This window comes from Chenopodium album, chromosome 11 (genome assembly GCF_948465745.1).
Source record: "Chenopodium album chromosome 11, dcCheAlbu1.1, whole genome shotgun sequence".
Lineage (NCBI taxonomy): Eukaryota > Viridiplantae > Streptophyta > Magnoliopsida > Caryophyllales > Amaranthaceae > Chenopodium > Chenopodium album.
In genome coordinates this window covers 498,877-526,710 of record NC_137844.1, presented here as the reverse complement: position 1 = coordinate 526,710, position 27,834 = coordinate 498,877, and the positions used below count along the sequence as shown (strand labels likewise).

The 27,834-nt window shown below is 36.3% G+C and overlaps 2 protein-coding genes and 1 pseudogene across 5 annotated transcripts; all 3 read right to left on the bottom strand.

The window, feature by feature from the left end:
• Nucleotides 1-146: 146 nt before the first annotated feature.
• Nucleotides 147-2,677, bottom strand: LOC145568108 (pentatricopeptide repeat-containing protein At5g48910 pseudogene; annotated as a pseudogene).
• A 1,231-nt stretch (nt 2,678-3,908) lies between these two features.
• On the bottom strand, nt 3,909-7,989 carry LOC145568107 (protein AGENET DOMAIN (AGD)-CONTAINING P1-like). Its single transcript, XM_081627536.1, has 4 exons — nt 7,510-7,989; nt 6,621-6,940; nt 5,283-5,456; nt 3,909-4,229 (listed from the first exon to the last, which is right to left on the bottom strand). Exons 1-3 carry the CDS (start codon nt 7,977-7,979, stop codon nt 5,449-5,451), a joined length of 798 nt encoding a protein of 265 aa, XP_081483662.1. The 5' UTR covers nt 7,980-7,989; the 3' UTR covers nt 3,909-4,229; nt 5,283-5,448.
• A 1,132-nt stretch (nt 7,990-9,121) lies between these two features.
• On the bottom strand, nt 9,122-24,135 carry LOC145567067 (DUF724 domain-containing protein 7-like). Of its 4 annotated transcripts, none has more exons than XM_081626294.1 (9): nt 23,554-24,135; nt 21,197-21,604; nt 20,020-20,460; nt 12,885-12,951; nt 12,587-12,804; nt 11,428-11,533; nt 10,957-11,331; nt 10,369-10,530; nt 9,122-10,297 (listed from the first exon to the last, which is right to left on the bottom strand). In XM_081626294.1, exons 1-9 carry the CDS (start codon nt 24,115-24,117, stop codon nt 9,522-9,524), a joined length of 3,117 nt encoding a protein of 1,038 aa, XP_081482420.1. In that variant the 5' UTR covers nt 24,118-24,135; the 3' UTR covers nt 9,122-9,521. The 4 variants fall into 4 exon arrangements, with proteins under 4 accessions (XP_081482420.1, XP_081482421.1, XP_081482422.1 ...); XM_081626295.1 differs by having other exon boundaries at nt 12,596-12,804; XM_081626296.1 differs by having other exon boundaries at nt 21,197-21,690; nt 23,554-23,692.
• Nucleotides 24,136-27,834: the final 3,699 nt, after the last annotated feature.

The following is a 27,834-nucleotide window of genomic DNA, read 5'->3' as shown; positions in this document are numbered from 1 at the left end:
CCTTTAACTCACTTTTGTGGTTTATAGATATGATAAAACATATTCATGTGAAATCTTGTTTGAATCGTTTCAATGTATATTTTATTAATATCCACTTTTTATAATTTTGCATTAGATATATTAATCGTTAAAAACATGTGTTAGCAAGCGTGATAATAGAAGGTGTCAACTAAAAACAAACAGAGGAAGTACTAGAGTACCTATTGAGGGAGGTCAAACAAAATACCTCACTAAACTTCTCTATACTCTATAGATTACTTAATTAAATAATTACAGCAAGCCCTTTCTGTAACTCATTGACCTCAAACTACTTCCTACAAATCTTTCAATAACAAAAATGTAATCATTTATTTCATGGAGAATTCACCAACAGTCGTTACAAGAACATAATCCGTCCTCAAAATGATGGAAGCGCTTTCTATCTCTGACGACAATCTTCCGGCTGTACAATTTTGTTATCAGTTTAATCGATGAATGACAATCTTCACATATTCGAAGATTCTTAACCACCTGAAGTGGTGTTTGAGGACTGGTGCTGATTAACCCATACGCTACAGCAATCTTTTCACTGTGATGGTACAAGGCAGTTTGTTTTGCTTCTTCATCCACATTAAGGAAAACTTGTGTGGTATTTGGCTGATAACCTATGGACTCTAATTTGTTAGAAATCTCCTTCAACATCAAATGGATCTCCTTGGCACATGGATGTGATTCATCATCTACGAGAAACTCATGGATCACTCCATCAAGCTCAATCCAGCTGCATCCAGGATCTTTTCTTACATCTCTATCTTTCATTAACAACCTAACCTGAGCAACACCATCCCAGTCCCCTAAAGATGCATACATATTTGATAGAGCAACGTATGATCCACTATCATCAGGAGCAATTTCCATCAGATGCTTGGCTACTCGTCTTCCCATTTCAATGTCCCCATGCATCTTACACGCACCCAACAAGGCCTTCCAAATGACAGCATCGGGTTTCATGGGCATGTCACATATAAAATTCTCAGCTTCTTTTAAGAGTCCATTACGACCTAAGAGATCAACCATGCAACCATAGTGTTCAATCCTAGGCTTGAACCCGGCTACTCTTATCATATGATCAAAGAACATCTTGCCTTCATTCACCTTTCCCCCATGGCTACATGCAGTCAAAACACCAATGTAGGTAACATCACTAGGTTTGATCCCCATATCTAGCATCATTGAGAAATAATGAATAGACTCAGTTGCACGACCATGGATAGCAAGTCCATTGATAACAGCATTCCAAGTTATGGTACTCCTTTTCGGAAGGCTTTCAAAGACCTGAAGTGCCTTGTCAACACTACCACACTTAGAATACATATCAATCAGTGCAGAGCCAAGCACATCACCAATCTCAAACCCACTTCTCTCGGCATACAAATGAATCCACTTGCCTAACTCAAGGGCACCCAGATGGGAAATCATGTTACATAATTCGGTTTAACATTCTCATCCACCATCTGCATCTCTCTAAAAACCCCAATAGCATCCCTAAACCAACCGCGTTGAGCATAGCCAGCAATCATCCCATTCCACGAAACCACACTTCGCCGAGGCATTTTATCAAACAGTTGGCGTGCAGCTCCCATATCCCCAAGTTTAATAAACCCATTAACCATCACATTCCACAAAACCACATCACCTTCTTGCCTCCTCTTACTAACACCATTATTATCCAAAAACATATTACTATTAACACTATAATCATCAAGCAAAATTCTATTAAAAAACAATGATTGAGCATCATCCATAATACCACACATGACATACATCCTCAAAAGATTGGTAACAACAAATTCATCATCTTCAAAACCCAATTTTATCAACTGGGCATGAACTTGTTTACCTGCAATCAAATTTCTGAGTTTGCCACAGGCTTTAAGCACAGATGGGAAAGTGAACTTGTTAGGAGAGAGAGAATCATCAAGCAACATAAGGGTAAATATAGACAAAGCTTCAATTGGGTCATCTTGTAAATCAGCAACAGCTCTAATAATGGTGTTGTATGAAAAGGGGTTGGGTTGGTTCATACGGCAGAAGAGAAGACGAGCATAGTCGAGATTTTTAAGCGCGAAAGCGGAACACCTAAGGAGTTCAGCAGAAATGAGAGGGTCATGAATTTGGGAAGTTTTGATAAGTTTGGCATGGATTTGTTTAAAGTGTTTGATGGTTTTGCAGTTTGAGATTTCTGGGGAAATTGGGGGAGGAGAGAGAGTGAGAAGGGTAGGAGGTGGTTTGAAGGTGTTTGTGTTCATACTGTAGTTGCTCAAATTCATTGGTGGTTCACAGTAAATCTGTAGTAATCTGGATAAGAGGTTTATTGTATGGTTACATCCTGTTTCAAGTGTTACTGTAGTCTCTTCTACTCGTATTTCTTCAAATTGGGCTATAATTGGATTTTATATCATGCACACTTGCAATTTCGACAAGTCGAGCAGTTCACAAGCCCTTGTGGAGGCAGCAGGGGCACCGATGCTTAAAAGAGTTGTCTGTGTGACGGATTGTTTCGAAGTAAGGAGGTTAGGAACTCAGGAAAGGTGTGAGGTAAGATTTGCGACTACGTAAGCCTTTTAAGGTTCAATCTCGTGGACATCTCACTGAACTAAAGCCATCATCAGTTAAAGGCTTCGGGAAGTCCAAAGCTTCGCTGCATCAGGTTGCTTATGTGCCTTGCCATGACAGCATGACTAAGGCCCCGTTCTTTAGAGCTGCTCTGCTCTGCTTTGCTCTGCTGAAATCTGCTCGGCTTTGCTCTGCTCTGCTCTGCTCTGCTGAAATCTGCTCTGCTCTGCTTCAATCTGCTCTGCTCTGCTTAAAATTAATACTTAATATTGAATTATTATAATAATAATAATAATAAATAATTAATACTTAATGATAATAATAATTAATATTTAATAATAATAATAAATATTTAATAATAATATACAATTAATATTTAATAATAATAATATATAAATAATATTTAATAATAATAATAAATATTTAATAATAATAATATATAATTAATATTTAATAATAATAATAATATATAAATAATATTTAATAATAATAATAAATATTTAATAATAATATATAATTAATATTTAATAATAATAATAATATATAATTAATATTTAATAATAATAATATAATTAAATATTAATATTTAATAATAATAATAATAATAATTAATATTAAATAATAATAATATTAATAATAATATAATTAATATTTAATAATAATAATATTAATAATAACATGATTAATATTTGATAATAATAATATTAATAATAATAATATAATTAATATTTAATAATATAAATATTATTAATTATAATTAATATTTAATAATAAAATTTAATGATTATAGTAGTAGTAGTAGTAGTAGTAGTAGCAGTAGCAGCAGCAGCAGCAGTAGTAATAATAATAATTGTAGTAATAATAATAATAATAATAATAATAATAATAGTAATAATAATAATAATAATAATAATAATAATAATAGTAAAAATAATAATAATAATAATAATAGTAATAATAATAATAATAATAATAGTAATAGTAATAATAATATTAGTAATTATAATAATATTAGTAATAATAATAATATTAATATTAATGAAATCTGCTCTGCTCTGCTCGGCTCTGCTTTGCTCTGCTCTGCTTCAATCTGCTCTGCTCTGCTCTGCTCTGCTGAAATCTGCTCTGCTCTGCCCAGAAGCTCAAAAGAACAGGGCCTAAATGGCCTAAACCCCAACCTCTATAATCACAGACCAGCCATCATCAAAATAGCATAAAAGAATTAACAAGGCATCAAAATTGAAGCCTTTGCTAATGCGAAGTATGATTACATTAACAAACAAAATGGTTATAACATTTCCGAGAGGTCTGACTTTTTTGCCAGAAATATTGTTAAAAAAAAAACTTGATACATGTCATGATCTGCTATAAGTTACTTAGACATGTATAAATCTAATTTCACATGTTTACAAGGCTCTTTTAAGCTCTTAACATATTAATGACAAAGAGGTAGACCTTAATTTTCCTATAAGTATACATATCCTTGGCGATGAGATGCAAATGCCGCTTCAAGAGCCCTACTGGTCACAGGCATTAGGGCCTCAAAATTCACTTGCGACCAAGACCTTGGTAGCTGGCAGCATCCTATAATACTGAATTGCATTCTTCATCACCAATATCTAGCCTTTTTTTCTCTGTTAAAACAACTTTAACTAACCTTCATTAGTCAAATATGAAAAAATCCTCTTCAAAAAATATTCTCCAACATAAGGAATGAAAACAACCAAAGATTTCTCTTCACAAGGGTTCTCCACGACAAATAGATCATTTCTTGCCAAAAGGAAGCCTATTAATTCAATTCTATTCAAGATTAAGGTGATGCACAAAGACAAATCCTAAAGAGTGAAGCACAACTAATATCATTCATATGCCCAAACTAGAACCAAACAATAGGAAATGAGCAACCATTCTGCAGTGGTAGGGCTGATCCTTGCATTTATAGGCACGGGATTAGTAAGCACATTATCTTCAATTTAGAAGATGGCACATTGGAAACATAGTATACCATGACGGGAAAACCAAAGTTTACAATTTTTGCGTAACACTAGAGAATGAACTTATAAGAACTTTCCAAGTCTGCACTGACTTCCAATAGTGACAATATTAGAAAGAAACGACATGTTTAAGTATAGGACTCTATGACACTTCTTTGATAACAGTCCTCAATAAATGTGTCCCTCCTAATATAATGGAGGCCTTGTACCACCTATTAATAAAAATAAGGTCCTTAAAAACTGAGTGTGTAATTAACAAATAAACAAAATGCACAACAATATAATAATAACAAACCAAAAAAGTGACAAGTTTTTTTATACCCTACAAAGTACAAGTTTCACAGTACCACCGGTCCATTAAATATTTAGCTCCTCTAAAGACAGAAAAGCATTTGTGGTGAGGGGGCAGGGGATTTTTTTTTTTTTTTTTTTAATGGATATAGAAATATAAAATCTAGAAATTATGAGGTCCCTAATTTCCAGGGGGGCCTGCAGAATCACGCAGATGGCACACCCTAAGAGTTGGCCCAAAGATAAACAGCATCACAGCATCACACAACAAAAAGGATTGAGTCAAAAGTAAACTAGAACATGGTACATTTTGACTTATCACAGAGAAAAATAAGACAGCGGACAATATGAACTAAGGAGCTTTAAGCTTGTTGAATAGGATAAACTGTAAAGGTAGTTTACCTATATGGTGCATACCACCAAAAGCTCCAAAAAAATGTTGTTGAGGCCACAAACTATAGAATCGTATAGAAAGCTCTTGAAATAAGGAAAAGGTGAAATGCTAGAGTGGCGATCATTCTTCATCAAACTTTCTTTCTTTTGAGGGAATCCTTCATCATTTTAATAGTTAACGACCTGTTTTGGATGAAAAATGACTCAGGAACAAAATGCATGAATAAATATTACTATTATACAAATGTACAGCAGAAATCATTGCTCGAGCCCTTTACATAGTCATAAGAACTATCTTACTATCTTCTATCACTATTTCTTGGTATATTTAGTTGGGTGGTCATGACCTCAGCATATACTCAGGATCTTCAATTGAAGTTGGTCATGACCAGCATATTCAGTTGGCTGATCATGACCTCAGCAAAGAAAAGGAAGGTAATAAATTGACGCTGCACATTGAGGTAACTCAGGTGCTCATACGACAATTCTTTGAAAAACAGAATTTAGCATCTCATAAGGACTTCCATGCAAATCCCATCCCATCAACTGCTCTAGCACAATGCAATACAAGATTTCTCAACGCATTGCTGGTAGATATTTAACACATCCTCATCTCATTATCACACTTCATTTATGATAGTATTTTACCAATGCATGCCTCACAAGTGGAGTGTGAAAATGAGAGAAAATTAATTGCCCCACATTGCTTGTCTAACTCTAATACGGAAACCAAAGCTCACTTTTGCTTCAGATCTTACTGTGAGATTGCGATATACAAGCATTACAGCCATCAATAGCAGGGAAGCAACCATAAATCATAATCATCTATGAAGCACCCACTTTTTTTAAATTGAAAAGGACAGGAATAGAAAACAAGAAGAGGCAAACTACAAAACTATTAAGAAAAGTAGATGCTAAAGGATATGAAGTGATTTTGTTCTCTTCGCCTTATTTTAGATACTAGTTAATTTTATTATAGCAGACCAAATCTTATTATTTCCAAATACTTAGTACCAAATATCTATGATTATGTATTACAAAAAAATTATGGGGTTTTTTTAAAAAATTATTAATACATGCTGAGAGTGATCTACCAAGATGCCACAAAAATAATGTTTTTTCTCATACATACAAAATTTGTCCTACAAAAGTCGATGATCTTCTCATTTCACATTAATAATTCTCATTAACACTCCTTGAAATATTCTTGTTATTTTCTTAAGATATGGCCCATTAAAAAATGAGTCTTTTATTCTAGAAGACAATAATAAATTCAAGCACAAGCACAAGATTAAGTAATGCAACCATAAAACACCATAATGAATTTCAGACAGCAAACATTTATACCTGAATTTTTGCTAGCTCTCCTTTGTGGATCTTTTAATTTTCCATTTATCACCAATTCATGTTTCTTGCACGCACCGTTGCTACTTATCCTCAGTTTTACATCCTTTCTTTCCTTTGCTACAATGTCATTATTAATGGAACGATTGCTTCTCCTCCTTTCTTCAGTGCATCTTCCATTCGACACGAACCCATCTTGTTTAGTCGGAGTATTGGCACTTCTCCTTCCTACATCTCTTTCAACTCCATTACTCGTAACCCTACCCTTATCACCGGAGGTATGACTACCATTTCTTCCATCTTCTCCACTCCTTTTCCTCTGGCTGCCAATTAGCATATAAATAATCATTATTTTGTTCTCTTCATTTTCCCCTTATTTGCACCCATATCATACGCCAACCACGGTTTAACATGATGAATATGATAACACAAGAATAAAACTAACCAATATTTAATTCTCTCACACAATCAACTTATGGGATCATTATAATTTATAAGTATAACTATTCCAAAATTAATTTCCTTGTACACTACGGACTAACATAAATATAAATCCCCATAATTATAGTTCATCAAAAATCATGAGCTTCCTTACCAATCAAACTTTTCTTCACCCACATAACTAAATTTATGGGATTTAACTTAATTTTCGAAATTATTGTAGTAGTACAATAACTCGCTAAATATTCAAAACAAACATATATCCAAAAAATAAAAAATAGCACTCATTAATTTTACAACTCGAAATCATAAAATTGACAGCTAGCACATAACAAAAATCCCAAAATTTAAAACCCATTAATCAATCTTACTATCTTAGTACATAAAACAGCCCAGAAATTAAATACAACTACTGAAGGATTGAATAGGGAGGAGAGAGAAAGCAGCAAACCCAGAAGAAGGAGATGCATGATGCTCCAATGGCGGGACCCACAAATTACCCCGGACCCACTCACGATGCAGGCGAAGATCGGAGGAGTAGAAATCGATCTGCTCACGAGAACATCGGAAGAAAACAGAGTAAGAATTAGAAGGTTCTAGAATTCGAGTAACAACACCTTCCCACCAACCATCGTTATGGAAGGCGTCAACATCATCCATGAGAGAGTAAATGCGGTGAGGTTCACGAGGAGGAATAGGGCGAACAAGAATGGCGTCAACGAACTCACAGAGATGCTTGGAACCAGCGTCGTCTTCCATGAGATTGTGGTACTCAACGAAGATTTTGCGGGATTTGCGAGAAATAGTGCGGAGAACAGTAGCAGTGTACCAGGAACCTCGGAGACCTTCGTCTTCAGAACTGACTTCAACTATGGTGCCTTTCTTGAAGATTTCTTCGTAGTCGGATTCAGGTTCCGCCATTGATGAATGCTTCGAGTTAGGAGAGAGAAAATAGGAGTGACGATTCAAGTGATGTTAGAAAGGAACAAAGAAAGAGAAAGGAAGGCATACTTAGAGGGTTGTATTAAAAAGGTTTTTTTTTTTTTTTTAACTTTTTTTGCGTGAAGGAATGGGAAATTTTTTTTTTTTTTTAATAAAACAAAAAATAATAATAAAAAAGTAAATAGACATTTAAATTTTGGTCTTTTGGAGACTAAAGTTTTTTTTAGAAGATAAAGTAAGCCGGAGATTATATTAAATCAATCTCCGTCAAATTTAACACGGAGGCAAAAGTTTGATACAGTATTTGTTTTTGTATTTCAACCTTCCCTGCATTTTGAAAAATCATTTTACTACTCTAATACGGAGTAGTATACATTATAATATAAATCTTCCGTCAAAAATAAATAAATAAAAAAAAAACTCATAAGTATCTTGTAATTTGTTATATTTGAGTTGAATAGTCACTCAGCACTCTTATTTTCGCTTTTGAATTGTCACTTTATTCAAAGTGTGTAATATTCTTAAAAAACACACGAAGGGGTACATTAACAATAAAATAATGCATTTTTGTATTTGTCATATGCTATTCTTGGCCAACATAAAAAGAGTTTGGAAAGGATGAGTATTGTATTGATTGTTCTCTCAAAAACATTAAGTTAGATAGAATTTAAAAGAAATAATGTTGAATGTGTCTATTGAATTAACCTTAAGATTAACAAATACGTAGTAGTCAAATACAATATTAAAAGTACTCCGTATATAAATTAGAAAAGAAAAAGTGTGACATTAATGATTTGAGTTTTTACTACTCCGTAACTCATTATTTTTCAGAATGAGTGACTCAAAAGAAGAAAGTGAAAGTCTTGCCCAACGGAGAATATTTTGTTGTCAGATAGAAAGAAGTTGTATGGTCCTATCTCTAATGTTCTAATATATAATCTGGTTTATGTTTAATACAAAAACTACTTTCTGCTGTTGTCTAATTCTAACATTCCATTCCAACTTTAATAGCCAAATTGGGCTTCATATATCAATATATGATTACCCAATAAATAATAAGAAAAGACTATCATATTAATATCAATATATATATATATATATATATGAATAAGAAAAGAAAATCACATGAATAAGTACTGCCTTCCCATCTTTCTTTGCCAAGGTACTTAAAGTTTATAAGAATAGGCCTTCAACCACCAAGTTCATGCAATGCAACCTAGGATGCTCAATTTAAGCAGTAACAAGATAACTTTGTCTAGTACAAACAGGTATAATAGTTGATCCTGTAGACAGTAGTCACAGCACTACAAACAACAAATTCCGACTGCGATATTGCAGCAGCACATAGAGCAATTCTAACATTGGCCACCTCAAGTTAGCCAAGATAGATGAAACCCTCTTCTTTTTCTTTTTCCTTGTCTTTCACTACTTCCTAGACCTACTCAGATTTTAGCACTACAAGCTAGACCCGCTAATGCTCTGTACACACGAGTTACAAAGATGTATACAAGCGAACAATGTTTACCAAAGTGAGGTAGTTACTTTCTCAAACTCCTCTTCAGCGTTTTCAAGGGCACCCTTGACAGCATCCACACTCGTCTGCAGCAATGCAATCTCAGCATCCTTTCTCTCTCTCTTTGAAACTACTAAGGCCCGTTTCTCCTTTAGTTCTGCAATCTTCTTATCTAACTCTGCAACCTCCTCATTGATTTGTGACTTCTCAAAATTACGCTCCATGATCTGACTCTCAATCTCTTTAGACGTATTTTGAGCACGCTCGTACTTGCCTTTTATGGATATCATCTTGTTTAATTGCTCTCTCACCGGTGCTACATTAAATCCTAGTTCTTCCAAGTCAACAAGAGCTTCCAGATACCCATCCAAGAGGCTTTTGGGTTCACTAAAAAGAGACTTTGATATTCTCTCCACTAAACTGGTGAAAGTTACCATACTGCCTATGGCTAATCCTTCACGACATTCTTCCTTGCAATTATACAAAGGGCGGAAATGCGGCTTTTGAGGAATTCGCTTCAAAACTTCCATGTTCTCTATCATCTCCCAGATAAGGGAATTCTTTACAAAGGGCAAGTCTCGACTTTCCACAGGCACAATTGCAGTGGACTGTGATTGAATTGGCATTTCGAAATTCTTGTACTGCTCTTGGCTGACATTTTCAGCTGAAGTGCACCTATTATCTTGTTCATTCTCTTCAAAGAGACCAACAGGTGTTGTCTTCAATTCTTCTCCTCTATCTCCACTCTCACCAGATTGATTAGCAGTCCCACCCGGAGGGATTCCTGCAAATTTTAATTAAAAGTTTTAGCAATGACCAAACAAAGGGTATAAGCATGTAAATACAGCATCTTACTTGCATCCGTTGAGGGAGAATGTGCTCCTTCAAACCAGGCTGATAATGGCCTATCATCATCAGAAGCATTGCTGGAGGTTCCAGCAACACCATTGTCAGACTCTCTAGGTACTCCATTGTTAAAAACCTCAATGGCTTTTATTCCTGCATTATCTACAACATCTGCCAAATCCACACAAAAAACACATCCAACAAAGCATGAGAAAAAGATCACCTAAGCATAAGCAACTTGCAAGTCAGAGGATAAAAATAGGGTTTTCATTTTCAAGACCGCACAAATCCAATCACTAAAATACTCCAGTATTACAAATAAATTGACAACTGCAAAGGTCCTAACATCTCCTTCAAAGGCCCAAAGCTACATAAATCATTTACAGTCATTAAAAACCATCTCCTTTGATAGGGTGAGAAGTGAAAAATGGCCACAAAGCTGACTTCATGAAACATACAGCCTTTACAGGTTTCTTTTAAAACGCCATGTGGTGCAACGAAGCACTAGAAAGCCCAACAACCAAAAGCACCCCCAAAGCAAAATAAAATAAAAAGAAGTCAAACTTAACTTTTTACCCATATAAAGATGTGTTATACCTTCTCTTTGAGGATCAACCAGTTTGGTTGGTTTCTGTTTCCTTCCTTTCCTCAATACAGTCCTCAAAGCAACAGGTTTGACAGGTTCATCTGAATCCACCATGATTGATTCTGTTGGGACTTTTCTTTGTTTTCTCCCTTGCTTTTTTAAAGTACTTCTAGTACTCAGCCTACGTATGTCACTTAGTAACTTAATTTGATCTGTAAATTTCCTCACGCCTTTATCATGAAAATCAGTAGGTGCAGCGTCGCTATTCTCAGAAGGGTCAACAATAGTAATAGGCTTCTCAACTTCATTTGTTGGAAAGTGTCTTTCATCGTCATCTTTGGCATCAGAAGCTTCATCTTTCTTCTCCTCTTCAACAACTTCTGGCACTGCACGTGGTTAATTTACACCCAATAAGAGAAATACAAAAATAGTTGAACTTCAACCCACAGTTCAATATAATAGATTGCATGATTATTATATACCTGCTTCTTTAGTCTGTGGACTACCAAGCCGAAACAGCACTTTAGGTGGCCGGCCTCTCTTCCTCTTCTGATTGGTGACTTCACCTTCTTTCTGTTGCTCACTCCCCTAACAGAAAAGAAAGATATCCTGCTTTATTAGCATTCCTAAATGAGAGAGAGAGAAGACATTCCTCCAGGAATCTCAAGGAGGTTCGAGAAAGATGGAAAAAATAGAGTTTTCAATACATATATATACATCCTCTGCCTTTCTTTATACTTGCAACATTTCTCTTTTCACGCTTGTCGATGCATATATGTGTGTGTGTGTGTCACGCTTGTCGATGCATATATATATGTGTGTCTGTGTGTGTGTGAGAACCACTCTTACGGTGAGAACCACACCATAAGGTACATGCAATAAAACTAAAAAGTACATCAAAACTCTTTTTTTTCCCAGTTTCTTTTTTTTTCCAAATTTTTATAACTTCATAAAAGGTACCTTCTATATTTTACCCATGAACCTTATAGATACATGACATGTACTTTAAAGTTTGTAATTCCTAAATAAAAAAAATATATATAATTTTTTTTTTATTTTAATTTTAAGTGATATACCTCAAAACTTCATGACATGTACCTTTTATCTTTTGAGCATGTACCTTATAGATATAAGACATGCACCTTAATATTTCAATTTTTTTTGAAAAGGTTTCAAAAAAATTATTTTGAATAATTTTGTTCATTTTTTTATCATGTACCTTATATAGTGATGTACCATGTACCTCATATGGTTCTCACCGTAACAGTAATATACTCCCTCCGTGTTTAAATAAATAAAAAAATTTCACTTTTACGGCTTTTAAGGAAGGTCAGTTGAATTTATTAAAAATAGGTAGTGGGGTATAAGTTTGAGGAGAGGGGATTTTGTGGGGACCATCAATTAGTAGAATATTAATTAAAAAAAAAAATAGAGCAAATAATGTTAAAAAAATAGAGAAAAGTTACTATAAAGGACACGTTTCATTTATATAAACACGGCCGGAAAAGAAAAACGTTTTATTTATTTAAACACGGAAGGGGTATATATAAACTAGAGGTAATCAGATACTTGGGAAAAAAAAAATTGAAAGGAAGAAATGTTTCATTGTGAACAGATTAAATGAAAGTGTCATCTATTTACATTGCTTACTACGCTTTCATGATCTGCTGAAGAATCCACGTTTTTCTCTTCATCATCTACAGCCTTTTTATGCCCCAATATCAATTGCTGACTTGAACTTTCCCCTAGAGTGTCAATCATCTTGCCATTATGCGTCAGCCCTATGACTATAGGTCCAAATGGTTTCATCACATCACTTTTATTTGGGGTTTGATCGATAGTATCTCCAACAGCATCCCCTAAATAATATGAAAGTTATGCTCAATCGACAATTTCCATCAGAAGAGATGCTGAAATTTTATAAAAATATATTATATACCTGACAGTAAAGGTCGTACTCTTGGTCTTCCTCTCTTTCTCAAGGCAGATTGTTTCTCATGGTCCACCTAATTAAGAAAATCAAACTGTTAAGGATCAATCTATACATCAAGTAATGAGTTAATGACAAATGGAAGGCAATCAAGTATACCAGCCACATAAAAAAAAAAAAAAAAAAAAAAAATGACGGAAGAAAAAGCAAAAGAAAGAAGAAGCATTCAGAATTCAGCATTATTGAACCTTCTACTCACAAGTCATCCTTTGGCATGAATAGTAAATCTTGAAAAAATTGTAGGAAATTATCATTTACATTCCACTTTTTACAAAAAGTTTGTTTTAAACTACCTCACAAAGCAATCTATTTGATTAATACTACAGTGGAAAGAATTTTACTCACTCTGCACTGAATATGATAAAACTTTTAGCCATAGGGTAGTATATGACAATGCATCAGGGTGTTACCACATCATGCAATATTGCAATGGAGCATGTTAATGGAAAGGTGATACTAGCATCTGGTGCAATAGGGTGCAATATTGCAATGGAGCATGTTAATGGAAAGGTGATACTAGCATCTGGTGCAATAGGGAGCCCTCAGCAATTTTTATTTAGTGTTATTGATCCTAGGCAATACCTTTCATCATGGGGCATACCCCTTACCCTGCACTTGCCATATGTGGGTCAATTCCTTAATCACACTCATAGATGATAGATATGGGGCATACCCCTTAACCCTGCACTTGCCATATGTGGGTCAAATCCTTAATCACACTCATAGATATGGCTTAATCCTTCAGCCTTCAATGCCTTTAGAGCATTCTGCTAATTTTATTTAGGTGGTTGGCATCACATAAGTAGGGCTTACCTTGAGGGCCTTGAGGTTGTTCAAGGCTAAATCATGGTGGAAGAAGTGGAGTTCGCGCGAACATGCTTGAGGGTAACTGGAAGTCCATTTTGGAGCTTGCTTAAAAATTCGCCCAAACCACCACAGAGGCTCGACTGAACCTGACTTGATTCACTCGAGTTATGCTCTATGCATACTCATGTTAGTCATCATATTAGGGTAAGAGGAAGAGATGTAGAATGTTTGTGAAGAGAAAGAGAGCCTCGACTGTAATAGCCTAAGCACTTAGGTCTTAAACTCTTTAGTGTGAGAGAGTTGTATTGAGGTGGGAGCTTTAATGGTGTAATTGAAGCTTGTAAGTTCCATCAATCTTTATCAAAGTATTACTTTATACTGGATTGGTGGATTTCTTCCATTTCTCAAGTTCCCCACGGTGAATTTCTCCTTATTTTCATCTTACTTGTTTTGTTTGCTTAATTGTCTTTGTTGTTAAATGTGTGGGTAACCACAAAGTAGTTAGCACTTCGCTATAGACTAGAAAATCTGAATATGAACTTGTAATGATAACAATAGACATAGAGTGGAAAGCTTGAAGGATTTTTTGATTAATAAGAAGATAACGGATACAATGAGGAAAATAGCAAAGCTACTTCTCTTGAAGGCTACTACAACTACTCTACTACTATACTACCACTAACTTCTCCCAAAACATAACCTCTACTGTTTCATTGCTCATCCTTATATATCAAGCTCTCCCTTGCAAAAGTACTCTCACATTAAACTTCTTTGTCATGTACCGAACAGAATACCCTTTGCCACAATACTTAGTGGAACATTAAACTTCCTTGTCTTCTTCCTGATACACTTGCTGCAGCTCCTGAATTTGTCTCTTGCTCTGTTGTTTGTGTCTCCTCTCGTAGACCTTGATCGATTGGTGGTGTGCTTCGGCCAGTTCTGTTGCATTACTCCCCTCCCGGACATTCACCTTGTACTCAAGGTGGAAGGATGGGAACCTGAGGTAGATAGTGTCAAAGTCCTCCCATGTGGCCTCAAAATCGGGAAGGTCCTGCCATTTCAGCAACAACTCAGTGCTGGTCTTGCCACCTGCTTCTTTCTTTCTCACTCTCAAGACTGCCTCGGGTTCCGTCACCAATTCCAAATCAGCAGCGAGTTGAGTAGGAAGGATGGAGTTGACAGGAACACTTCCAACTGCCTTCTTCAGTTGCGAGACGTGAAACACCGGATGCACCCTGCTCTCTTCCGGCAACCTCAAGCGGTATGCCACCTTCCCAACACACTGCAAAACCTCAAATGGCCCACAGAAACGCGCGGCCAGCTTCTCATGTGGCCGTTTAGCAATGGTGTGCTGTCGGTATGGCTGTAATTTAAGGAACACCCAATTGCCTATCTCAAACTCAACATCCCTCCTTCGACCATCAGCATTTGCTTTCATTTGTTGAGCCCGGTTGATATTCATCTTCAACTCGTCCAAAATAAAGTCCCTTTCTAGCAGCCCTTCTTCCAAACTCTTCACTACAGTCGCGCCCTTGCTTCACTTTCCAGATTTTAGGAGGGTCCCTACCATAAACGACCTTGAAGGGTGTCATATTGGTAGAGATGTGAGGTGAAGTATTATAAGAATACTCCGCCCATGGAAGCCATTGGGACCAAGATTTCGGTTGACTAGCCACAAAACACCAAAGGTAGGTTACCAAGCACTTGTTAACCACCTCCGTTTGACAGTCCGTTTGGGGGTGGTACGCGGTGCTCCTCTTGAGATGGGTACCTTGTAATCAGTAAAGCTCTTTCCAAAATATACTCATGAATACCTTGTCTCGGTCAGAAACTATATACTCATGAATACCTTAGAGAGTGGCAGCCCCTCTATAAAGTCCATAGAGATGTCGTCCCAAACCACTTCCGAAATTGGAAGGGGCTGCAGTAAACCCGCGGAAGCTTGCTGTGACGGCTCATTCTGTTGGCAGACCATACATTGCTGAACATATTCGCCCACCTTCTTTCTCATACTCGACCAAAACCAATCCCCTGCTAACCTCAAATAAGTCTTCACTTCCCCTTCATGGCCACCTGTTGGTGTGTCATGATATTCCCTAAGAAGAGTAGGAATAACTTTTGAGCTTCTAGGAAGAACTACTCTGCCTTTATACATCACTCGATCTCCTTCTAAGTAGAAGCCCTGTTGGCTAGTAGTGTCAGCCTTCAATGAATTCCGCAGCCCACTCAACCATGGATCACATGCAAGTTCCTTCTCAAATTCGGCCCAATCTACCAACTGAGTGGATACCAAAGCCCCAAATTGTGTTGTAACACTCCCCTTGCGAGAGAGCGCATTGCCACCCTATTGGATGGGTCGGGTTTGTATTGAATCTCAAAATCTATACCCATCAATCTTCTCATCCGCCGTTGATACTCACTGCCCACTTCGCGTTGTTGGGTTAGGAACCTTAAGCTTTGTTGGTCGGTCCTAATAACAAAGTGTCTCCCTAGCAAATAATGTTGTCACTTCGTCACAGCCAAACTAACTCCCATCGATTCTTTTTCATATATTGACTTAGCTTTATTCCTTACTCCTACCAACTTACTATAGTAAGCTATGGGTCTTCCTTGTTGCATCTAACACGGCCCCAAGCCCAAAGCATCCGTTTCTACTATGAATTCAAGCTTAGAATCCGGCATTCTAAACACCGGGGTTGTTGTTGTCATGGCTGAGGGCTGAAAAAGCTTCAGCCGCTTCGCTTGTCCACCCGAACTATCTTTCTTCAACTGAGAGGTGAGTGGTCCGGCAATTTGAGCATAATTAGCCACGAACTTCCGATAATAACCGGTTAAACCAAGAAACCCACGCAACTCTCTCAAATTCTTGGGCTCTTCCCACTCCAAAATTGCCTTCACTTTATCCATGCCCATGGCCACCCCTTCTTCCAATATCGCGTAACCCAAAAATGCTACTTCCTTTCTTCCGAATTCACACTTCTTCCAATTAGCATACAACTTATGCTTCGATAATTGCCCCAACACCAATCTCACATGTTCCTTGTGCTCTCCTTCCTCCTTACTATACACAAGAATATCGTCAATGAACACCAAAACAAACTTCCTCAAGTATGACTTAAACACCTTATTCATGAGGGATTGGAAAGTGGTCGGGTCATTCGTTACCCAAAGGGCACTACAAGGAACTCAAAGTGCCCCTCGTGACTGCGAAATGTCGTTTTGTAAACATCTTCCGATTTCACCTTTATTTGGTGGTAATCGGACTTCAAAGTCCAACTTAGACAAACCATTTAGCCCCATGCAACTCATCAAGTTTCGTCCATAACCGAAATTGGAAATTTATCCGGCACGGTTTTTTTGTTCAAAGCCGTATAAAGGCTATAATCAACACAAAACCTCCCCGAACCGTTCTTGCAATTCAGCTTCCGTCAATCGCCGTGTATAAGTGGGATTCCGACTTTGCAAAATGCCTGAGTTGTTCGCCATATTTACAGAGGATTGAGATTCGAGTGGTTTTGGTCCAAGACTTACTGGGCCAGTAGTGTGGTAGGGCACTCCATAAGTTTGGATCAGCCCACATCCGCCTGTCTTGGTGAAGTTAGGTGGGTTGAGTGAGTTTTGGGCTGGCCAAATTTTAACCCACCCGGTTGCGATTTTTGCGATTGGCTAACCTAATTCTTCACTTCTATCCGACCCCCCAACCAAGTGAAACGGATTCAACATCCAGAGCTCCGTTTTTATCTCCCCCTTCAATCCATTAATAAACTGAGCCAACATGATATTTCCGGGTATGCCCTCCAAAGGAGCAGCTAACTCGATATACCTCCTCCGATAATTCTCCACCGAGCCTTCCTGCTCCACCGCAAGCCACTGCTCATACAACGACCCGGTATGTATGTGATGATTGAAACTCATGTACTAAGCGCTGCTTGAGGTCCAGCCACCCTACCACCGGCCTCCTCCTCCTCTTCTCCCACTGAAACCACTTGAGCACCGCCCCATCCATTGCTACAACCGAAGCCTCAAGTTTTTCTCTCTATGTTAACTTATAAAAATCAAAGAACATCTCAGCACGTAAAATCCAATTGTCCAAATCCATCCCTTCGAAAAGAGGCATCTCCAGTTTCGGTGCTTCCAGTGGCTGCCATCGCCACCACCACCTAGCAGTTCCTGGGTTCGAACGGGTCATCCTCACCTTGCCCTTTTCTCAGCCAGCCCCAAGCCCTTTCACTGGAGTTCGAACCTCGTTCCCTCCATGGAAAGGCTATTTTCTCCGTCAAGGTGGAGAATCGGCTATTGTATTAGTGGTGGCCAATTAGCCTGAGCACCAACCGCCGTTTTCTTCATTTCCTCCCTGAACTTCTGGTTTTGGTCCTTCTCTGTCGCCATTAGCCTCTCATGGTCAACCCGAAACCGGTCGATTCTGGCCTCTAGCCGAGTGGTGGTGGTGTTACCCAGAGCCTCCTCCGACCGCTTCTTCTCCGACTCCAATGCAAGAGCTACGATCGTCTGAACTACCCTACTGATGGTCGCTTCCTAGGTATCAAACATCCCATTAATTTCCGTGAGTTGATTTTCCATTGTCAAAAGCCACTTCTCGATGGCGTCCACCCGCTATGTGAGCGTAGGGATCACCATGATCAGTGCTCTAATACCAAGTGCTATAGACTAGGAAATCTGAATATGAACTTGTAATGATAACAACAGACATAGAGAGGAAAGCTTGAAGGATTTTTTGATTAATAAGAAGATAACGGCTACAATGAGAAAAATAGCAGAGCTACTTCTCTTGAAGTCTACTACAACTACTCTACTACTACTAACTTCTCCCAAAATTTGAAGGATTTTTTGATTAATAAGAAGATAACGGCTACAATGAGGAAAATAGCAGAGCTACTTCTCTTGAAGTCTACTACAACTACTCTACTACTACTAACTTCTCCCAAAACATAACCTCTACTGTTTCATTGCTCATCCTTATATATCAAGCTCTCCCTTACAAAAGTACTCTCACATTAAACTTCTTTGTCATGTACCGAACAGAATACCCTTTGCCACAATACTTAGTGGAACATTAAACTTCTTTGTCTTCTTCCTGATACACTTGCTACAGCTCCTGAATTTGTCTCTTGCTCTTTTATTTGTGTCTCCTCTCGTAGACCTAGATCGGTTGGTGGTGTGCTTAGCCCGTTCCATTGCACACTTGCTCTCCTCCTTTTGGAAGCTGCTTAAAGCATAACCTCTTTTCTTTTTTGACTAGTCTGTATTCATTAGGCAACCTTCTTCTCTTTTGTACCGAACTCTGGCCACAACCATGAAGATTATTTTCTGAGTCTCTTTGATATGGCTCACTTTATTTGGCTTCCGCTGATGTTATGGTCAATATTAGATCAGCATTACTAAGTTACTATCTATAGCTTTTTCCAGAAGGATCAGCTCTTTTTTGCAAGTGGAATGGAAACTAAAGATATAGTTCTATAGTATTGTTTATTGACAAATTGTCCAATAAAGCAATTCTTGGAAAATTAAACAAGATTTTTTTTTTTTTTTTTGTAAAAGTGGTATACAGAAGAATGCAATATTTCAAAAATTAAAAAAAAAAAAAAAAAAAAAAAAAAAATATATAGCATCATTGTACAGAACCAGACTGCTGTAACTGATGCTCCCTTACTAGCCATCAGGGGCATCTAGGCATCTTAAAAATAAAGGTCGTATGAATAGCTTCTGCTTGTACACCAATTAAGAATCTAGGAAACTCTTCACAGCCATTAACGTATAAATGTAAAAGCAAGCCTACAATCAAATCATGTTTAGGTAAGTTAAATTTGTCCTAATTCTATAAAGCCTTTTCTATGTCCCAACGAAGAGTAACATTTTTAAGATTATTTCAAAGATATAGAGCATTTCTTACCTTTCAAAAGAAAACACTTTTAGTCTATAGAGCTTTTTTTAGAGCTTACAAAACTCATCAGGAGTGGTGACAGGTATAATCCTTGATGTTCTAATTCTCACTCCTTTCCCCACCCCAACATAAATGCACAATACAAGACCACAATATCCATTTCCTACAATCTCACTTCCTAGGAATATTCTTATTGTGCAAAAACTATAGAGTGGATTCCATTTGTATGGCAAGAGTGGAATATCAATAGTGACAGATTTTGTATAAAAAAGCAATAAGTTGGCCCTTGGAGTTCAGAAACAGCTTGCTCATGTGACTGGCCAATAGTAATGTACGTATAAGTGATATAACGCAAAGAATCTTCCAGAAACATACCTTCATCTCTGTAGGATCAGAAGGCTGACTGATGTCTTCAAACTGTTTCAAATTAGAATGCTCAGGATGACCAGGTGCTGGAGAATCAAAATCTACTGAAGTCACATTACTTGATCCCTCCATTTGTTGCGTTTTTGATTTGCATGTTTCAGGAGATAAAGGCACATCAGATGCAGATTCATCATTCGATTTTCTTGAAGGTCTGGAATAACTAGCATCGCCATTAGCACTTGTCTGTTTAGATTTTTTACTGCTAGGTGCTGCGCTGCTGTAATTGGCCTTTTCATTGCCAGGCATCAACTCTTTCTGACAACTCCTAAGATTAATGATAAAATGTTTATCCGAGCCAGCACTTTCAGATGGGGCGCGAGTCTTCTCCTTGTTACCACCATTAACAATATAATTTGCACGCTTTTCAGAATTTGACGTCATTGAGGAATCCTAAAAGAGAAATAAGAGTTTAAATACATAGAGCAAGCACCAGAAGCAAGGCAATTGGTCAGACCTTCAAAAGAAAGGAATAATCCCTGCAATAAATAGCTACAAGCCCAAAGATGGCACCTTCCTCAATTGTGACATATATCCACAGCTCATACCATCTGTTTCCAGATAAAGATCTTATGGCTCAAACAGTTGCCTTAATTAAGGGACAAAAGGCATAACATCAACATCAAAGATAACTAAAAGCCAGAAAATGAGATAAGGGCCCTGTTTAGCAAATCATTGATTGCAAATAAGAGGTGACCAGTTCCACAGTCTAGTTGGGGATCAGAGTTGCATCAACCATCAGCTGATTGTTCATATTTCACACTTTTTAGTTTCAATCCCAGCACCTTGGGAGTGTGGACAGAAATCCTAGTGCTAAAAGACAACCACCACCAATAACTATGTAAGATTATAGGAAAATAGCTTAAATCAAAAGGCTATTTCTGATCACAACCTCAAATAGAACAATCCTCACCAACCATCTAACCACCAACATGCTAAGAAATAGAGGATAGAGAAAAGGAAAATATTGCACGAAGGAAATTAAGATTATATATATATATATAAGAGAGAAAGAGAGAGAGAGAGCTCAACTTCAAAAAGAGATAAATAAATGATATAGCCACTAAATACTGAAATTCCCTAGGTTGAAAGTTGAAACATCATCTTAGGGGTTTAAGGCAAAGTATACCTGGGAAGAATGAATCCACTTGCCACTACTCCACTCCATGTGGAGCCTCAAATCTGCATGAGACAGTTCCTTTTCCTTTTTTGTGCGCTTAAAGTAAACTATGTACCTTCCGTCTGCAAGAATTTTGGTCACCACCCCACTCAACCAACGATAATCGTAAAATGCGTCAACTTTCTCCAGTAAATTGAAAACTTTGTTACTCGAACTAGGAGGTGAAGGTCTAATATGATCAGAATCTACAGCTACTTTTTGAAGTCCAACTTCCTTTGACCTCTGATACTCCACCAAGAACAAGTTATTAGCAGCTTGTTTAATGAAAGTTGCAGGAAACCAAACATCACAAGAACTCTCTGGATCAATGTTCACTTCTACAGCTGTTCCTGGGCTGAAATTCAAATCCCTCATTCTCTGTCAAGAATAAGAATCAAAAGGCCAGATCAACCACCAAGCTTGTAGATGTATGGATAGGAGAAGACTTAAAATTGTGAAATGAGCTGCACAGAAGGAGAAGACTTGTGAAAGAAAAACCTTTGATGTAAGTAATATTCCAGAGGAGGCCATGCAAAAAAAAAAAAAAAAAGACTTATATCTAGTGCTGGCAAAAGTTAATCTAACATGGTAGCAAAACAAAAACCAAAAACGTAATAATCGGTTAGTGTTGAAATTTTCAGCCCAATATTGGCACAACTTTAACTGCTCAACCTAAACATATAGAAAATTTTGGAACAAATTGTATTTTCTTTAAACTTTTAATATACTACTATACTAGCAATTTAGGGGCTAGCCAAACATGAATTGATGAGAGTGGAAATGTGGAATAACCAATCGGGCATAAGAAATTGATTTAGTGTGTGCTTCTTGAATCACTAACTTAAATAGGTAAAAAGGGTCAATAGTCCTAACGGAAAATGTAGTCAAAATCTCAAGGATTCTAACACAATTGAATTAGATGGATCAGGTTAGTGTCAAGGGTTTTCAACATTCTAATTAAGGCCTTTAAGTGAAATTAGGCATACAATAATCAGGGATGAGGAGTGTAAAACCAGCTTACATTGTGATCCCCTAACACTTTCTGACTAGCAACTAAATCAGTGCTCCAAATATCCATGACCAACTTGGGGTGGGGGAGAAAGAAAGATAGATCTAGTCCTAAAGAATTTGTAAATGAGCCCTCTTCCATCAAGAAATTTAGAATCTAAAATCAAAATTTTGCCAACAAACCACATTATTAGATTCAAAGCATTTATATTACAATCTCCAATCACAAAAATAATTAATCATGAAAATTGCAAAGCCAAATTAAAAAGCCATAGATCCATTTTTAAGTTGGTGGCAAGCAACAAACAGAGACCAATACAGCAATTCTAAGTCAATTAAACTTCACACAGCAATTTTTCAGAGGTATAAGCAAATAAGGTCATCCAGCACATTGCCAACCACATAATTTGCGAATTGGAGGAAGTAGAGAAGTTTGACTATTTTTCTAAGACAACATTCACATCACGCATCCATACAGGTCTGGACATAAGAAATTGACATGTTCAGGGATCAAAAAAGGATAATTGGGCAAATTTTATGAAGTACCGGACAAATATAATTTTATGAAAAATAGCTATCTTTAATAAAAATCCAAATTAATACTCTAAAAGACTCCTTCACTAGAGTAAAGCTACCATTAAGCTAAAAGAATAGCTCATTGAGCCGTAAATTTATAATTACTATTGGAAAAAAAACAATAATATTAAAAAGGATAGCACAAATTATAATGCATTCATTAAACCAAAACGAACAAAAAGGCACAAATGTCCTCGTTTCTGCAACCAAATCGTAAAACATGTAGCAAGTAAATTGCAACAAATGAATACTCTCAGCAAAACTTGCAACATATTCCATATCAGTCAATCAAAGCTAGCTGATTTCCTACCCATAATTTAGGTAGAGCAACAAGCTTCCACTCGAAATTGAACTGAAACCTCACATGAATGCAAGAACTTACGAGCAATTCAGAAAGCAAGAACAATTTACCAGAATTACCACTAGTCCACAACAAAGCCCTGAATATGACAAAACTCAGACCAATGCCCCTAAAAAGGTAACAACTGAAGACTCCCTAGAGCTAAATTTCCAACAAATTCCATAAATTAGTCTTCCTAACAATAATAATATAACTGTGGTCAAAAAATTGAGCTGAAATCTCAGAGACAATCAACAAATTGAAGAACTCGAGAAACATTAAAAGATCCCAATTAAAGAGTTCCTCAATTAAACCCTAAAAAGAAACAAACCCATAAAATTAAAGCAACCCATATTTAAAATCTGACAAAAAATAGAAAAAACCCTAAAAGGCAATTTGATACCTGCTTTTGAGGGAGAACCCAGATGCCATGGACCCAATTCTTATGAATCCTAAGATCAGAAGCATCAAATTCTATCTCATCAGGCGGACTGGAGAAGAAAACTCTGTACCTATTTTGCGAAACAATACAAGTGACAACACCACACCACCACCCATCTTGATAAAACGCATCAACAACGTCGTCTAAATCGAAAGAAACCTTATCATTATCATCAACAAGAGGTTTAGGTCTTACGAATTCGAAATGAACAAATTCCTTCAAAAGGGAAGAACCATTTTCATCCGACAGTAAATTATTGTACTCAACAAAAATCTGTTGTTGGTTCTGCTTTGATTGAGGAGGTTGAATGACAGTAGCAGAATACCAGGCACCCCTGAAACCTTCTTCGTCGGAAGTAACTTCGACTTGGGATCCGATTGAGAAAAAGGGGTTAATTTGATTTGGATTTGGGAAATGGGGGAGTGAAGAAGAAGAAGATGTAGTAGTAGGAGTTGAAGAAGAGTGAATAAAAATGGGGGGGTTTCGTAGGTTTTCGAGACGTTTGGTTTTGGATTTAGGTTGCATTTTCTTTTCAATTTGGGGGAAAACTGAAAAGGGGTAATTGGTCATTATTTCACTCTCGCACTCCTCTTTTGTCCTCTGCATTTACTCCATAGCACAAAGCTGCTTTTTTCCCCTAATTTTTTTCGTTAATCTTGTTTTGGCGGGATACAAGTGCATTAGATTTTTTCGTTAATCTTGTTTGATTTTATTGGATGTGTATGTAAAATTGTAAGGCTATTGAAAATTGAAACCTTGGAACGGCAATGAGTCAAATTTGGTTAGGATCCTACAGATTTAGATTCAAATACGTAGTCTGCAAGTAGATCTACATTTACAAATTCGAAATTTACATATCTATATTTGGAATTATATCCGAAGTCACATAAACTTTTTTTAAGGCCTTCAACATAGTTATTTGTTATGCTATAAAAAAATTTCAATAACTAAAAATATTTTTAAATAAATTATTCAACACGCCCTCCATCCCATAATATTGTGTCTATGGTACATTTTGGGTGTCCCAAAATAATATCTATATCTATTCTCTACTAACTTACATTTAAAATAGAAGCTTAACGGCAACGATAATGGAGGAGACGAAGGAGATGACATAGATTAACAATACCATGCCCTCAATTTCACCTGCTTTATAGGGTTTTTCGTTTAATTTGGTGACGAATTGATAATAGTGGTGTCGATGGTGGAGATGAAGAAGATGGCGTCGGTGGACGATGGTGGAAGGTGGCTTGGAGACAAAGAAGATGATGGTGGGAAGGGTGGTTTTGGTGGCAAGGGGGTTAAAGCTCCTTCAATGGTGGTTTTGGTGGAAGGTGGTTGGAGCTCCTTTAGTGGTGGTTATGGTGCAAATAGTGATAGGTGGGGATGACCGAGGCTCCCTTGAAGAAAATACTACTACTACTACTACTAAAGATCTAAATATGGTAATTTAATTGTAAATTGTTAAGGTTAGAATTATAGAAAATTGTAAACATCCACTTTAAGTATTCGAGATACCTTACACTCTCCCAAAGATAACTAAGCAAAGCTAAATTAAATTCTTATATTTCTCATGATTTTTCTCTTCTCACCTCAATTTTATATAGACTTCTCGATTAATCTTTCCCTCCTAAACTTATTTTTGGGGGTAATTGAGCAACTTACTAGCAACTCAAACTCAACTTAAAACATTAATGAGCAATTGAGCACGAGTTGAGAAACCTCTTAGCTTACTCAACTCGATAAGCTTGTGAACAAATTAATTATATATTTTATTAATATATAATATTTTCACTATTTTTAAGGGTAGGGGGGGGTTCACATTACCTTCCCTGTTACCTCAACATTGTGAATAGCCTCATAATCTCTACTTGGCTCACTCATGCAATCTTTTGTAGTTGTTTTGCTCGTATCCAAGGTTAAATTTTCAATCATGTTGTCCAGAGTCTTAAGCATAACACAGTAAAGCACAATGGCATAATGGTTAGTGAAAAAAAAAAGAAGAAGAAGAAAAAGGGAAAGGGAAAGGAAATGGTTGATGTTATGCAAGGGGAAAGCATATAATTTAATTTGTTCAACTAAAGCTTTAAGTTTTCAAATCTTTTCTAAAACCATGGGGTTGCAAGTGAGTACCAAGTCATAAAGGTTAGAAACAAGCAAACATAAAATTAGACGAATTATCGGACAAAAAATTCACAATCCAGAATCATTTAGTGAGCTTGAGGATCCGGCGAGGACAGCCGTTTGTTCCCACCTTTTGTGCCAACTTTATTGACAGGAAATGGATTTAGGTTTTCGTTGGTTTTCAAGACATTTGGTTTTGGATTTATGTTGCTTTTTCAGTTTAGGGGATGTAAGTGTAACTACTCCTTTTTTTTTTTTTTTTTTTTTTTAATTGCATCAGTACTTTGATTGATTCACTTGTCAAGACTTAACTTTGACCGTTAATATTTTTAATTGTCTATTACTAAGAATTGTAACAAAATTATATTATGAAAGTAGATATTTTGTATCGAATCTAATGATATGTTATATAATAACATTTATTTATTTTATAATTGCAAAAAAATTAAGTCAAGCATAACATGTGTATAGTGTAAAAATCAAACTGATGCATTTAAAAAAATAGAGGAAGTACTACGGAGTACTTTAAAAAGATCATTGTTTCAGTCCCACACTTCTTTTGTCCTCTGCATTAGTACAACTTTTGCTCACTTTACGACCTAATTTTCCCCCTAACTAATTTTTCGTTAATCTTGTTTTGGCGAGATGTGAGCACATACATTAGATTTTTCAGAAATCAACGTGGTCTATTTATTTTTTCTCCTCTTAAATGTGTATGTACAAGCAGTATGAATTGTGTCAATTCAGGTAATCAGATCGGATTCGGTGAGGTTGAGTCGGGTCAATTTTTAAAGTGGAGTCATAACTAAATTATTGTGTCCACACGAGTCAAATCCGAATCAGATACTTTTTCGGGTCAATTTCGAATTGGATTGGGTTGGGTGTGGTTTTGACATCTATAGATATATATGAAATCTAAATCGAATTTTTTTCAGGTCTATTTAGTATACCGGTTTGAAATTTGGATAGGTTAGCGAATTTGAATTTTCTTATGCATTATCAAGACCAGCCAAATTTGGACTATATCTGTAATACTCCGTATTAATTAGGATAAATAATTTTTGGAACAAAACATTAGAACTTAAAATGGATTGAAACAATACATTTGATAATTTTTGGAACAAAGGGAGTAAAGAAAACTATGACTCGACCCTCTTAATTAATAAAGATTTTGATTTAAGCACAATATTTCAATAAATCTCCAATAATACATTTGTATACATATCAATGGCAAATTGAAAATGTAGCATTTACTCTTGTATTTAAAGGGGAAATTTCTCATCACCAAGCATTGGCTAGATAATGTAAATATACAATACATTGATACACATACACTCCTATACTCCCAACTCTCAATACAATTAAACTAATTATCATACTACTTAACATTTTATATTATGGTACCTAAAAATGAGATCAAATATAATAATTACAAAAAGTATAAAATATAAAGAAATTAGACCTTAAAAATATGAAGGTGTGTTTGGGACTATTGTGGTTTTTTGTTTTTCTATTTATTTAAACAAAAATTAAACAAAATGGTGTTTGGCTACATTGCTTAAAAAAACAAAATCTGAATAGATTTAACAAAACTGCAACGGAATAGAGGAAACCACCAAAAGCTGTTTTATAGTTTTTGTTTTAAAAAACCCTCATTCCCCGCATCTTCCCAGTGTAATCTTCTTTCTTTAATATGGAGTACGAGCAAGCGACATATCTATTATTCTCATCTCTTTAACGTTATCAATCTTATCACTCTAGAGAACGTACTATCGACCTTCTCCTTGGAGCAGTGAAGATGATTGCTGAATTTTTTTTTGTTGTTGTTAGCCTTCCATTGCCATTATATTGGATTTTGCCGATAATTTATCCTTTTTTTTTTTTTTTTGTATTTGTATTTTCACAATCTTCCCCTTTTCTCTTGATTATTTATATTAATTTGAGTTTTTATATGTCAATTAAGCCTAGAAGGAAGGGATAAATAGGGCTAGAAGTAGCAAATGTTGATCGATGATGATTGTATTGTGGATGTGATAAGAAAACAATGATGGTGGCCATCCTTGTGTCTTAGCAGAGTTTAAACAAATATCCCACTTTTTTTTAATTTTTTTTATTTTG

Bases quoted from the DNA above. Each gene is read 5' to 3' on its own strand.
- LOC145568107 (XM_081627536.1), bottom strand. From the start codon at position 7,979: ATGGCGGAACCTGAATCCGACTACGAAGAAATCTTCAAGAAAGGCACC. The intron at 6,941-7,509 runs GTTTGCTGCTTT...GCTAATTGGCAG, and splicing joins CATGCATCTCCTTCTTCTGG to CCAGAGGAAAAGGAGTGGAG.
- LOC145567067 (XM_081626294.1), bottom strand. From the start codon at position 24,117: ATGCAACCTAAATCCAAAACCAAACGTCTCGAAAACCTACGAAACCCC. The intron at 12,805-12,884 runs GTATATAATATA...CATATTATTTAG, and splicing joins AGTACGACCTTTACTGTCAG to GGGATGCTGTTGGAGATACT. The intron at 11,332-11,427 runs GTATATAATAAT...AACCACGTGCAG, and splicing joins TCCACAGACTAAAGAAGCAG to TGCCAGAAGTTGTTGAAGAG.